The 13,040-nt window shown below is 36.8% G+C and overlaps 1 protein-coding gene across 1 annotated transcript in view; it reads left to right on the forward strand.

Annotated features, from left to right (window-relative positions):
• The window catches only part of LOC139733134 (ubiquitin carboxyl-terminal hydrolase 34-like), a 118,785-nt gene that overhangs the window by 55,785 nt on the left and 49,960 nt on the right, over nucleotides 1-13,040 (forward strand). The window contains 11 exon segments of the mRNA XM_071643975.1: nucleotides 289-552; nucleotides 1,079-1,144; nucleotides 1,717-1,791; nucleotides 2,652-2,738; nucleotides 3,991-4,209; nucleotides 4,783-4,891; nucleotides 5,459-5,583; nucleotides 6,557-6,697; nucleotides 7,650-7,846; nucleotides 8,914-9,034; nucleotides 10,019-10,202. Coding sequence (XP_071500076.1) covers nucleotides 289-552; nucleotides 1,079-1,144; nucleotides 1,717-1,791; nucleotides 2,652-2,738; nucleotides 3,991-4,209; nucleotides 4,783-4,891; nucleotides 5,459-5,583; nucleotides 6,557-6,697; nucleotides 7,650-7,846; nucleotides 8,914-9,034; nucleotides 10,019-10,202 — 1,588 coding nt within the window.

Raw genomic sequence — 13,040 nt, forward strand, 5'->3', positions numbered from 1 at the left:
AAAGATTCTGTTGAATCAGTATTGTCAAGAAACGAATGTACCCTGAAATTTTAAGTAGTGAGTACTAAGATCTAGACCAATGACTGGTATTTGAACATACTTTGATGTAATGAAAAGCGCTACATCAAAATCTGCAAGGAATTTTAAATGGCGTGAAAAATTTTTCCCAATCTGTGAAGTAGAGTACATTGGAATCTAAATGAAATTTACCAAGAAAAATTAAAAGGAAAATGTCAGAGGAAGCTATAGAGTAATAACTTTCCCTTGTAATTTTTCTTTTGCTTTTAGCTCCCTGCAGTGAAAGTGCAACGAGAGGTCAGCAAACATAAGTCAGGAGATTCTAGGGAAGTGTTGTCGTCATCATCATCATCAATGATGAGCAAAGTGAAGGACCCAAAATCATCAGACACAAACTCTGCTGCTGAGGTTGCCCCTGTCAGTGTGGACTGGGGTAAGCTGTTGACGGAGAACAAGCCCCACAAACTGCTCTATTCTCTACAAATCATTGAGGCCTTGGGCCAACCAGCCAAGAAGCAACGGAGCAAATCCACAGTGAGTATATTGTCCCACCTCTCTGGCAAATACCTATCAAAGTTAGCTAATGAGGTGTCTTTGATAATATCCTCTTTGATATATATTTTTTCCACCTTGGATTGCAGTATCTGAACCTTTTAATTTTTGTATAAGCCTTATATTTGTGGTGTTTTTATTTTTCAACATTTTGTAAGCCTACTGATAATTACCAAATCAACAATTTGCAAAAATGTTGCTTCCCGCTGCAACTGTGCAATATAAATTGTCTCAAAAGCAGGAAAACATTCACTTTTCTCCTGAATAGGGATGATGCATATTTGTAATTCTGTATCTGGTCCTTGATCAAAAATTCATTCACTCAATGTTGTCGTACAAGCCCGATTTAAACAAAAAATGGCATGTACAGTACTTTTATTTTTGCTACCTTGATTTGATGAATCAATCAAAAGTGTCAGTAATGTTCTGTCATCATCTCTTAGATAAGTAGATAGTGAGCATTTGTTTGTTACACTTTTTATGTTTTTTCTGTTTTCCTTTTCGTCAGGCATGTCTCGTTTCTGGTGATCATATACTGGGTACCAATGAGGTGGGAGTGTTGAAGTCCAAGAAGGTATTGACATAGGATGTATACAATTCTCTCTAAGCTCACATCTATTTCCTAACAGTATTCCTGAATGATAAAAGACACTGCTAGTTTGATGCATAACAAAGGGTAGCTTTGATTTGTATGTTTGATAAGCACCTTTCACAGAAAATTTCCTGCTCAAAAGGTTCCAAATGTAAAAAAACAAAACCCAGATCTTTACTAGGCTACAAGTTTTACTTTTCTATGGAATGAGGCAAGAAATATATTGGTTAGTATGGTTATTAAGGCACTACACATTCTAAAATGTGGTCAGGCATATGGTGTTGGATATTATAGGATCTCACTGTTCAGCCATACACATTTGTGATGGCACAGAGCTCATTGATACAAATTAGTTCATTAATGACTGATGTATTCTTCATGTAAAATCTTTTAGTGACACTTTTTTGCATCTCTTGTTGAAATCTTTTAGCTTGAGGTGGTAACCAAATTGTGACTTTCTTCACATAGTATATAGAGCCATATATTTCAATGAATTATCCTCCCCATTGGAGGAAGTCTGGGACTATTTGTGCTATGTTTGTTGTCTGCTGCAGAGTAAGAGTGATACACACCTGAGTGAGATGGACACAGAAGTCGACCTGTTGAGTCACAGATCGTGGAGTGCAATGGTAAGACAAATATCTAACCTGCCTACACTATGGTGAATGTAGGAGATTGTACTGTATGGAATGCCAGTATGAAAATAGAGATTTGCAAATAATTTGTTTACAATGATTTGCCTATATAAATCAATGTCATCACTAGTGATGTGTTAACAGTCATCAAAATTAGCTTTACATTAAATTAGAGTTGGTCATAATCATTGGAGACTGAAAAGTAACTTGCACAAAATGTCCACTTTTATGGAATCTCAGATGCACAGAACTGAAGATCCTTATTCCATAGTAGGACCAGTCTATGCATTCACAGTTCATTCTGTGTCTCACTTGTGATCTCAGATGCAAAATGTATCCTGAGGAATCTTGGGTCTTTTTCATCATATTATTTTTTTCCCATAATGAGGAAAATGTTTGCAATCTGGATAAATGTATTACACAGAGCTATGATTATACCCTATGTCATTATGTTCAGATGTCTATTTCTGTATCCCATCAGGAGAAAAAGCTCTGAAACTAGCTACTTTTTGTGATTTCTAGATGGGTTTTCCTATTAAATAAATAAAGAAAACTAATCAAGTGAATCAATCATTTTGATGATGTTGTTACAGATTAACTCATAGGAAACATACTCTATCAAGTCATCATACAAAAATCATGCATGATGATAGCTTTTCCTTTCTTCTTTTCCCTTTGCGCTTAGAAACAGTGTATTAAGCACATTACAAATGTAATGTATTATTATCATTATAGCTAAATCTAAAATTGCATTGATACTATCTTCCAAAATTATGTTATTCATGTCTTTAGTAATTCCAGTGTTGTGCAAGAATGTCCCAATTCATATTTTCTGTTTGTCTGACTGTTTATAGTTTATCAGCTGCGGCGGCTTAAAGCATCTCTTTGGCATCTTTATGTCAGCGTGTCTGGAGACTAGAGATGACCAACAGTGGAACTTTGTAAGTCCGAGAATGTGCATTGTGTGTAGTGTAAACGTAATCTTGACTTATGTGAGCGTTTACCCTCAAAGAAAGGGTTATTTCTGAGTGGAGAAATTGACCTTTTGTTGTTGTTTTAAAGAACGAAAGAAGAGAGAGAGAGAAAATGGGGCCCTATACAAATAATTTGCCCCAGACAGCACTTAACATAAAACAAACATTATAAATCTTAGATAGATGTAAACAAGAATATTAAATATATACCAAGTCTCCACGAGACTTGACCTAAAAGCAAGAGACAAGTGGATAGTTTGTGCAAAATCAGAAGAATTGTAGATTGTTACTACTGTTTAAATGTCATTAACTCATGAGTATGAGTATGGTGTCCAGTGGGTGGTGTTAAACAGGCCTGATAGTCTGGTGATTAAGAAAAGCTGCCTGTGTGATGCATCTATTCTTTAATCAGAAGATACATACTGACACTGATGTTCATCCCCTTCTCTTTGCAGTCATAAGGCATTCTTTCTTTCTGTTGCTCTGCTGAAGATACATCTCAATCATTAAAAAAAAAAAAATCAATCACTTTTCTCATACAGCTTTGAAAACTGGTCAAATCTCTTATGCAAAATTTGATTTGAAAAGAAAAGTGTCAGTTTTATATAAGAGCAGGTGAGGATTATGTTCCAAGAAACATTTAGCTTTAGTGGGAAAGAGATACCAATGTTCACATGGCCATTTACCAAAAATTTCGTACGTACACCAAAATGAAACAGGTATAAGTTTTCAAAAGTTAAAAATTTCCAGCTCCACTTAATCATGAGAAAATGCACAAAAATCTGCAACTGCTGCTGCCCTGGGAAGAAGTTGTGTTGTTGAATGAAAATGCTTTTGAATAAAAGAATGTTTGTCCTTGAACAAGACTAGATTAGACCCTGTGATGGTGTAATGGATAAAAGCTAAGTCATCTCTCTGCAGTGATGGGATCTTAGATGATTGGTAACATCACCAGGAACTTGAAAACTATAACATCTATAAAAATATTGTCATGCGAGGGGGGGGGGGGGGGAAGAAATGAATCCGTCAGGCTGCCACTAATAGAAATGTGACATTGGGAGTCGGAGACCTATCATCATACCAAATTGCTGCCACCTGTTAATCTTTGAAAGGGATTAACAAACCTTATTCAGGAGTGTTATACTACTCCAGTTATCAATGTTATCACAACACTGTTACACAAACAAGAGTTTTTTTATTTTATTATGGTTGTATATAGTGGCAGCAGGAGTGTCTGGCATCAGTGCTGAAGTTGATCAATGAGTTTGCCTCTGAGGAGGCTCTTTGTGAAACAAGTGGAGACGTTGATGAGGTTTTTGATGAGCCACCCTCGTCATCGTCCTCATCCGGGGAGGAGGTGCCAAGGAAGAGGGCCAGAACTGCCAGATCCAGAAGGGATAGCACAGACTCTGGTCGGCTGATGGTCCGATTCTCAGCAGTAAGATGATATCCCATCTCATTTTATCACAATTTATGTACTGCAATCATCTGTCTCTTTTTGATGACTAGAGCAAACTGCTTTCTTGTTTGGCCATGAGATAGAAATTTCTCCTCTCAATTTGACTCTGTTTATTTATTTATTTGCGCGTTTATTTGTGCTTACGCTTTTTTCTTTTGGTCTGTTATTCTCACCTGTACTTTCATCCGAAGTCACATTTGCAATTTTTCAGTCATTTTCATCTTACAAAACTTGCATTTCTTTTTTTTTTTTTGTAGAGTAATTGGTCATGATATCTGACTAAAGAATCTCGTTCAAAATTGAAGCTTTAGTTTTTTATTTCAAGAAGACTCAAATTGAGTTATTTAAAAGAGAGTCTCCAAAGTTACATCTTACAGGATAACTGAGCATTTTTTCTTGTTGTGGGTCCAGTTCATTTATGCAGCTTCGTCTTAAATCCAACCACTTCTGATGAGAATATTTGATTTTGTTGGTCTTGTTTGATGAGAGTAAGGGTATGTTTTGTTGTTTCATAGTCTTAATATTAAAGGTTGTATTCTTCTGATACATCAGATCATGCAGGACCTGTTGTCGCAGCCTGGTGTTCTGGAGAGGCTGATGAGTGTGCTCTACAAGGCTGCCTTCCCAGGAGACTCAACACATATGCAGGCTGGCTACTGGGGTAAACACACTCTCTCTTGTTTTCACTCCCATTCTGAAATGGGGGCAGGCTGATGGGATGAAATATGTGTGACAGCCTTTGTACCTATGTAGATATGTGATTTCTAGGTCTTGTAAGATATGTTAAGTTCACATTATGGTTAAAAGCTTTAAGAATCTCACAGTGAACAATGTTAATATTAAATTAGGTCTCTCCATAGTTATTATGTGTTTAAATGCACCAGAAGAGAAAGGCTTATGTTTTGAATGGTGGTTCTGAAAACATTTGCATTTGACTTATTGAAAGTTTCTTTGGTATAGTAATCTGCCTTGTGAAGGTCTGATGAATTATAGGTTAATCAAGTCCATATAGAGAAAATTAATCTTAAGCATAAAAGTCATAAGGTTTCCCATGAATTAAATATATCTAAATCAGTCTTGTATTTAATCTGATGTATATTATAGATATTGTGTTTACAATGCATTCAAAAAGAAAGTCACCTTAAAGCTTGCAATTTTGTAGGAGTCATTGTTAACCTGCAGTGTGAATGAATGGCTAACCATTTCATTATTTTTTTTTAATTTCCAGTTGTCCACTATGCCATGAAGTTGTTGGTCTCCTGGGCGTCGAGTGACCCAGAGGTCAAGATGGCCATAGGTCAATACAGCAAGCTTGACCAATGGTTGCAGAGATTGGTGCTGCAGACCAATGAGGTAGGTTCTATACCGAAGTCTTTTGCAACACTCTATAATTTTGAAACATCTCTCATGCTTGTAGCATTGATGATTTACAGCTAGATTGCTGTCACTGCTCTTACCGGGCACTCCTTACACTTCGGAAATAGGATAGGAAAGAGGATAGTCTCTATGAATGGATTATGTGTGGTTTATAGTATGCAAATATTGTGGTGGAGAAGAAACGGTTAGCGACGTAAACTTCATATTTAGCAATTTAAAGCTTTGCCAGTCCTAGGGATGAAAGAAGGTTCGTATTGCAGTCATTATGAGAGTGTTCAGGAATGGCCATTTATGATAGTAATCATGTAGTCTGGCGACAGATAAAAAGATCATAAATCATCAAAGTGCCCACACTGTGATTTCAATTTGATGCCTTTGTAGAATAACATAACTTATGACAGATAAAGGCAAGACCAATGTGTAACCACTGATCACAAGTTATATGTTTAAATAAATATTTGAGAGAACTGCTGTAAATGCAAATGCATCTAAATATGCAATAGAAAAGTGTAGACCAGTTATTATGATCATGATCATGATCATCGTCATTGACATTATCTTGGTCATTATGACAGATAAAGGCAAGACCAATGTGTAACCACTGATCACAAGTTATATGTTTAAATAAATATTTGAGAGAACTGCTGTAAATGCAAATGCATCTAAATATGCAATAGAAAAGTGTAGACCAGTTATTATGATCATGATCATGATCATCGTCATTGACATTATCTTGGTCATTGTCATCATCATCATAATGATAAATTATGATAATAGTGATATAAATGATAATAATAAAGCTTATCCCAATTCTCAGACTGGCTATTAGTGGGAAGGGGAGCTACAGATTTTATGATTCCTGGCTCTTTTAAAGATATGACCCAAGATAGTTCCGGTTTGGATTTCAGCCATTTTTCTCCTTTGATAAAAAAAAAAAAAACTCTTGCAGTTGTACATCCGACGTGAGGTGTGTGATGGCCTGTTCAGACTGTGTGAGGGACTGGGTCTATCTTGCCAGCACTTTCTCTGGTCTCTCCTCAAAAGTCTCTTTACTTCTCTGGACACAGCGCTCAACATCCAGCCAAAGAGGGTATGTAGAGATTCTGCTGAATGATGATCAAACGCATAAAGTCATTTGCGATGTAGATTGTCTTCTCTGATATCTTATGGTGTGAAACACATAACTAACTCTGGCATACTGGACCTTTATCTTATAGTCACATGGATTGTTGTTACAAACATTCTTGTCAATTTTAAGAACATAAGAAACTACATGTACTCCTTTGAGCTTCATGTTTTAACACTACACAAGTTGTATGTCCCACTTGGTAACAATTATTATTTTGGTAAAAAATAAAAGTGAATTCTTATGAATTCATTTATTAAATTCAAGTTCTGAAGTATATGCGTTTGTCCTGAAAATTTAGGTACAGGCTTCTAGAAATTGTTTATATGTGACAAGCTGCAAATAAATTACAGTGCAGTAAACATGGAATAAGAACAAATGTAATTTTTTATACATTTCATGTGATACCAGCATTGAAATAAAAAACTTGTGAATACAGTCAACCTTGCCTATGTCAAATCTATTTGGACTGAAGAAATAGAATATAAAGAGAAGAGGACTTGAAAAGACTTTAGACTTTGGCGATTATTCAACTTATGTGAAGTCTACTTGAGCAAGGGTGACTGTATGTTGCTTTCTATATTTTGTCCATGAAAATGAATAATATAGTCTGTAATTTGTCAATAATCTCGAAAGTCAAGTCTTACCTGCTGGAGCATAGAAATGATTTGTGCAAAAATTTCCAATTTTGCAATAGCTTTGTTATAATATATCTTTGTTCAAAGAGTTAAAGGAAGGCTAAAACAGCTGACTTTTCAGGAAAATAAAAAAGATGATTTAGGCAAAAATTTCTTCTCTTACACTTACAATATCTGTGTACAAAGGAACCAAAAGAAGGCTGAAATTGTTGTCAACAGCTGAGTCATTGTAATGTTTATCAGCTTTCACCAAATCATGCCTTGTTTGTACACCACAGGGAGGTGACAAAGGGTGTGATGACAGCATCCCAAGCTGCCGTGATTACTTCTGGTTGCTATGCCTCTTGATGGACAACCTACACTGGCAGGGAGACAGCCCCCAGGCAGGTTCGGCCAGTATGTGCAGCATTGACCCGGAAAAGGTCAATGCACAGCTGGACTCCTTTACCAGGCATCTAGCTCAACAAATTGAGAAGTGAGTTATCATAGCGATAGGACAATACTTGAGTGATTTCGTGTAGACTGGACCAGAGAGGCTTATATTTTTTTCTGGTATCCTATTATCAGTTTTCATTATGTGAAGATAAACTAGAAAACAAAAACAAACAAACAAACAAACAAACAAAGAAACAAATCAACAAACAAACAAAAAAAGCCAGCAGAGATATCTGATTTACGCGTACTGTTTTCAGCTATGTTAACAGTGTTTGCTGTAAAAAAAAAAAAAATCACACAAATAGGGGAAAAAATTGCTAAAAGGAAATTTGTTCTATATCTTGGATAAACCTTGATTTATCTCCATTTTAGTCACACATTCATCTGTTTTTTGTTTTTTCTTAAGTACATGCTTTTAATTTATCTTTATTTAGTCATTGAGGGATTGTATATCGTCGCTGGGGCGACAAGACCTCGTATCTACAAAATGTCAAATGTTCAGGAGAGCAAAAACACATGGGAGCCAAAGCACTGTATCAAATGGGAGAGCCTTTTTCTTTGACATGCCGTGGTGGCTTCATTTTTGGGGTAAGACATCTAGGATTTGTACAGGACATCACTTAACTGATTATCTGACCATTAATCCAGAAAATTCATTTTCATCAAAGTTGCAGATACAAGGTCTTGTCACCCCAGTGACGATATGCTGTCAACTCCAGAAAATTTACATATACCATAATTTCTTTGTGTAAAGTTAGTGTATGTATGTTGCAATTCAAAGAAAAAGATTTTTTTTTTTTTTTGAGCAAATATTGGTGTGGTCAGTATGGTATACATGTCAAATTACCTTGGTCAAATGGAGGGTTATGGAATAAGAAGTCTTTCCAGTTTACACTAGAATATCAGATATTGCAGCACCTCGGTATTCAAAAGATGTTTGTATGATTTATAGATCACTGAAAAACATGTTGGAATCACATTGATGCAATTAATAGCCACAGGGTAATGTTCAATTTACATTTAAGAGAGCAGCTTTTTATATTCTACAGCTCTGGTGTACACCACCTAAAAACATTTGGTATTTCTGTTGTGGTTGTTCTTTGACAGTCGTCCAATTCTGGAGGGCAGGCACAACACTGTAGAGGATTTGGCCTTAGCTGGGCTGCTCAAGTTATGCACTGCAGCAGTCAAACACAATCCACCATTTAAGTTCAGTGAGGGTGGACAGGTGGGTTGTTTCTTCGTTAATTGATACATGTAGCTCATTTTGCACTGTTTCTATATATACTTGGTACATTTGCTGTATTTATCATACCTTATTTGTGGAGGTTTCCATTTAGATCACTAAGCTCTGTCTGCAAAAGTTCTCAATAATGGATTTTTAAAAATGTATATTGCAACAAATATATTATCTGTATAATTCTGATTTTTTTTTGGATAGAATATTAGATTAAGTATGATTTTGCACCTCATTTCTTTACATATTGGTAAGAATTACAGAAGCAATCTAGTAATTCAATGCTGTATGTATAGCATATGTATACAACTAGTCTATATTATGCTTATATTTTCCCTTCATGCCATCACAGTTATGGTAGTATTGACTGACTTTAAAATGTTTAATTTTGTTTTACTTCCTTTTGTTGTGTAAACTTGTTATAATTTTTCAGTATATCTGTAAAGATGACTGAATTGATGAGTAGAGCTATTTCAATAATTTTCAATTTTTCATTCCTTCTTGTTTTTAATCCAGCAAAAATTATGATATCAATGATGATATTGAACATTGAATGCTCTTATGGACAGTCACAATGCCCAAGGTTGAAGTAACAGCATCCATGTGAAAAGTTATGTTTCAACAACATGCCCCAAGTTCACTTTTTTACAGCTGCAACTTTTAACAAGAATTGCATCCACAATTTAATAGATACTAAGTTTGTAGATCCTTTGACTCGTATTATGCCAACCATAGATTATAGAAGTCTAAATATATGTGTCTTTGTGACAAACTTCACATTGTGGAGAATGTTTGTGCCTACAGCTACACATCATGGTAATTAATTTGCCTGTAACAGTGGGGCAAATGTTTGAATGTGTCAGAGGCGAAATTTTGCAAGTGTATTCTTTTTTTTTTTTTGATTATTATGTTACCATGTGCAATTTCCTATGCTTTTCATGACATGATTATTTCTACTGTGTATTCTGGCACCAGGTATTTGTGAAGACAATATTTGACTGTCTGTTTGCCCTGCCAACACCTGGTCACAAAAATCTCCCCAAGTGCAAGTCAAGAACGAGTCGCCTAGCGGGGTTTGACCTCTTGCTGGAGTTGGCCAGGGAGTGCCAGGCAAACTACATCCTCCTTCACAAACTCATGTTTCAGCAGCATGCTCCTAGTAAGCCCAACACATATGCTTCCTTACAAGTACAACAGCAATCATGACACCCACCACCATAAATGCCACTACCACCACCAACAACAACAATTCCATCAACACCACCGTAATGACAGGAAAGCCATGCTTGTGTATTGTAGCTTGTATCTAACTTTGCATGTCACATACTGGAAGAGCTACACATGTTGTGTTAACTGCATTTATGAATTAGTTTGTATTTTGTTATGTTAACCCGTTGAAGGCAAGTCCCGCGTATACTCAGGCAAGCATCTATGGGAAATGCGTGTTGTAGCAAAATCAGTCCATCCTCAACGGGTTAATGGATTTTACTTCAGCTGATAAGTTTATACCTCTTAAGTCTTTTATTCATAGAAGATGTGGAGTGTTTATCTCACACAGATCATGATAATCTCTTTTACAGCAGTGGGTATGTGATTTATTGTCCGAGCAGGGGACTATGAAACGGGCTCCGTACGTGTGTGTGTCCGTGTGTCCGTGTGTCCGTCCGTCCGTCTGTGCGTCTGTGCGTCCGTGTGTGATCAAAATGTTCAATTTGCTACTTCTCTGTCATTTATGAGCCAATTTTGATTGTTTGCTTTATATGATAGCACTACATGGGAGCTTTGAAACTTCTACACAGAATTTCAGTTGTGACCTTTGACCTTGACGTTTGACCTATATTGTACATTTTGCTTCAAAATGCTACTCCTTCGCCATTTCTAACCCGATTTCGATTCCGTTCGCTTTATGTGATGGCACTAGGTATGGGCTTCAAAACTTCTACACAGAATTTTGACCTTTGACTTCTTTGACCTTTGACCTTGATTTTTGACCTATATTATACATTTTGCTACAAAATGCTACTCCTTCGCCATTTCTAACCCGATTTCGATTCCGTTTGCTTTATGTGATGGCACTAGATATGGGCTTCAAAACTTGTACACAGAATTTTGACCTTTGACTTCTTTGACCTTTGACCTTGATTTTTGACCTGTACCCAACGTCCTCGCCAGGCGTTTTACGCGTGGCGGGCGCGCCACGCGTAAATTGTGGCAGCCAATTTTGCGCCACGCGTGAATTGTAGCGACCAATTTTGCGCCACGCGTAAATTTGGACTACCACGCGTAATTTTTAGAGTTTTTGTTATCTTCCTTCCCCATTTTTGTAATGTTTCCCATTAAAAAAAAAAAAAATTGCAGTTTCCTTCGAACGCATGCTCGACAGTTACTTGCTCGGCACTCGCTTTAGCGGCAAGATCGTCGATCGTGTGCGATGTACCCGCATCGCACGCGGTCTCTTACCGATTCCACTTAAATGTATTTGCTTGCCAGCATACGCAGGTGTACAGTGAGCGCAGTATTATACCACGTTCACCGAGATTCCGGTGCAGAAAATTTACGGGCGCTTCTCTCCGATCACTGTCGAGTTGCCACTGTTACTACACGTGTACGCGCGCAATCCCCGGAGCAGCAGATCGCAGATCGAGCCATGCACGTGCGAGTGATCCAGCAACCAAAGCTGCCAATGTTTGGAAGCACAAACTAGTATTGTACTCAGCAGCTCTAAAATTCGTATTTTTTTTTATTTCGTACGTTTCAACCTCCCTTTTTTCGGATGTTTGCCTTTACTTTTGGAAATGAACAGCGGTATCAAACAATCGGCTCCGTAAGATGCTAAAATTAATGTCGGATGGCCTCTTTGACGTTCAGAAATGAATGACAATAATATTCAACTCCGTACGATGATAAAACAAATATCTGATGTTTGCTCTTATGTTCGGAAGTAGATAGCAATAATATTCAGCTCCGGAAGATGCTAAAATAAATGTCGCATGTTTGCTTTGACGTTCGGAAATGAATAACAATAATATTCAACTCCCTACGATGATAAAATAAATGCCGGATGTTTGCTTTTACGTTCGAAAGTAAATAGCAATAACATTCAGCTCCGGAAGATGCTAAAATAAATGTCGAATGATCCCTTTGACGTTCGGAAATGAATAGCAATAATATTTAACTCCGTATGATGATTAAATAAATGTCGGATGTTTGCTCTTACTTTCGAAAGTAAATAGCAATAACATTCGGATCCGGAAGATGCCAAAATAAATGTCAGATGACTGCTTTTACGTTTGGAAGTGAATAGCAGTAACATCTGGCTCTCGACGGTGCTGAAATAATTGTCAGATGATTCATTTCATTTTCGGATGCGGGCAACAGTAACATTCGGCTCCGTACGATGATGAAATAAAATAATGTCGGATGTTTGCTTTTAAATTTGGAAATGAATATAACAGAAATATTCTGCTCCGTACATGCTAAGATAAATAACCGATTGTTGCTTTTACATTTGGAAATGATTAACGGTATCAATCGGCTCAATTAGACGCTAAAATAAATAACGGATGTTTCCTTTCACGTTCGGAACTGAATGAGGATAACATTCTGCTCAGTAAGATGCTAAAATGAATGTCGGTTGTTTGCTTTTACGTTTGAAAATGAAGGTGCTAAAATACTTGTAAATGTTGGATGATTTCTTTTACAATCAGAAATGAATAACGGTAACTTTCGGCTATTTACAATGCTAAAACAAATGTGGGATGTTTACATTTTAATGTCTACGAAAATAATGCTCCCACTTTCTCATTTCAAACGTAAGTTTTGACCACCTAAATAGGCATCAACTTTTATAACAATCTATTATCCTATGTTAAATCTTAGAACTCAGAATAAGCCATACGTTTTTATGCCTCCGCAACGAAGTGGCCGGAGGCATTATGTTTTCGGGTCGTCCGTCCGTCCGTCCGTCCGTCCGTCCGTCCGTACGTCCGTACGTCCG

This window comes from Diadema antillarum, unplaced genomic scaffold (genome assembly GCF_040938485.1).
Source record: "Diadema antillarum isolate AM-2024a unplaced genomic scaffold, OU_Dant_1.0 seq00000461_RagTag, whole genome shotgun sequence".
In the NCBI taxonomy this organism is placed as follows: domain Eukaryota; kingdom Metazoa; phylum Echinodermata; class Echinoidea; order Diadematoida; family Diadematidae; genus Diadema; species Diadema antillarum.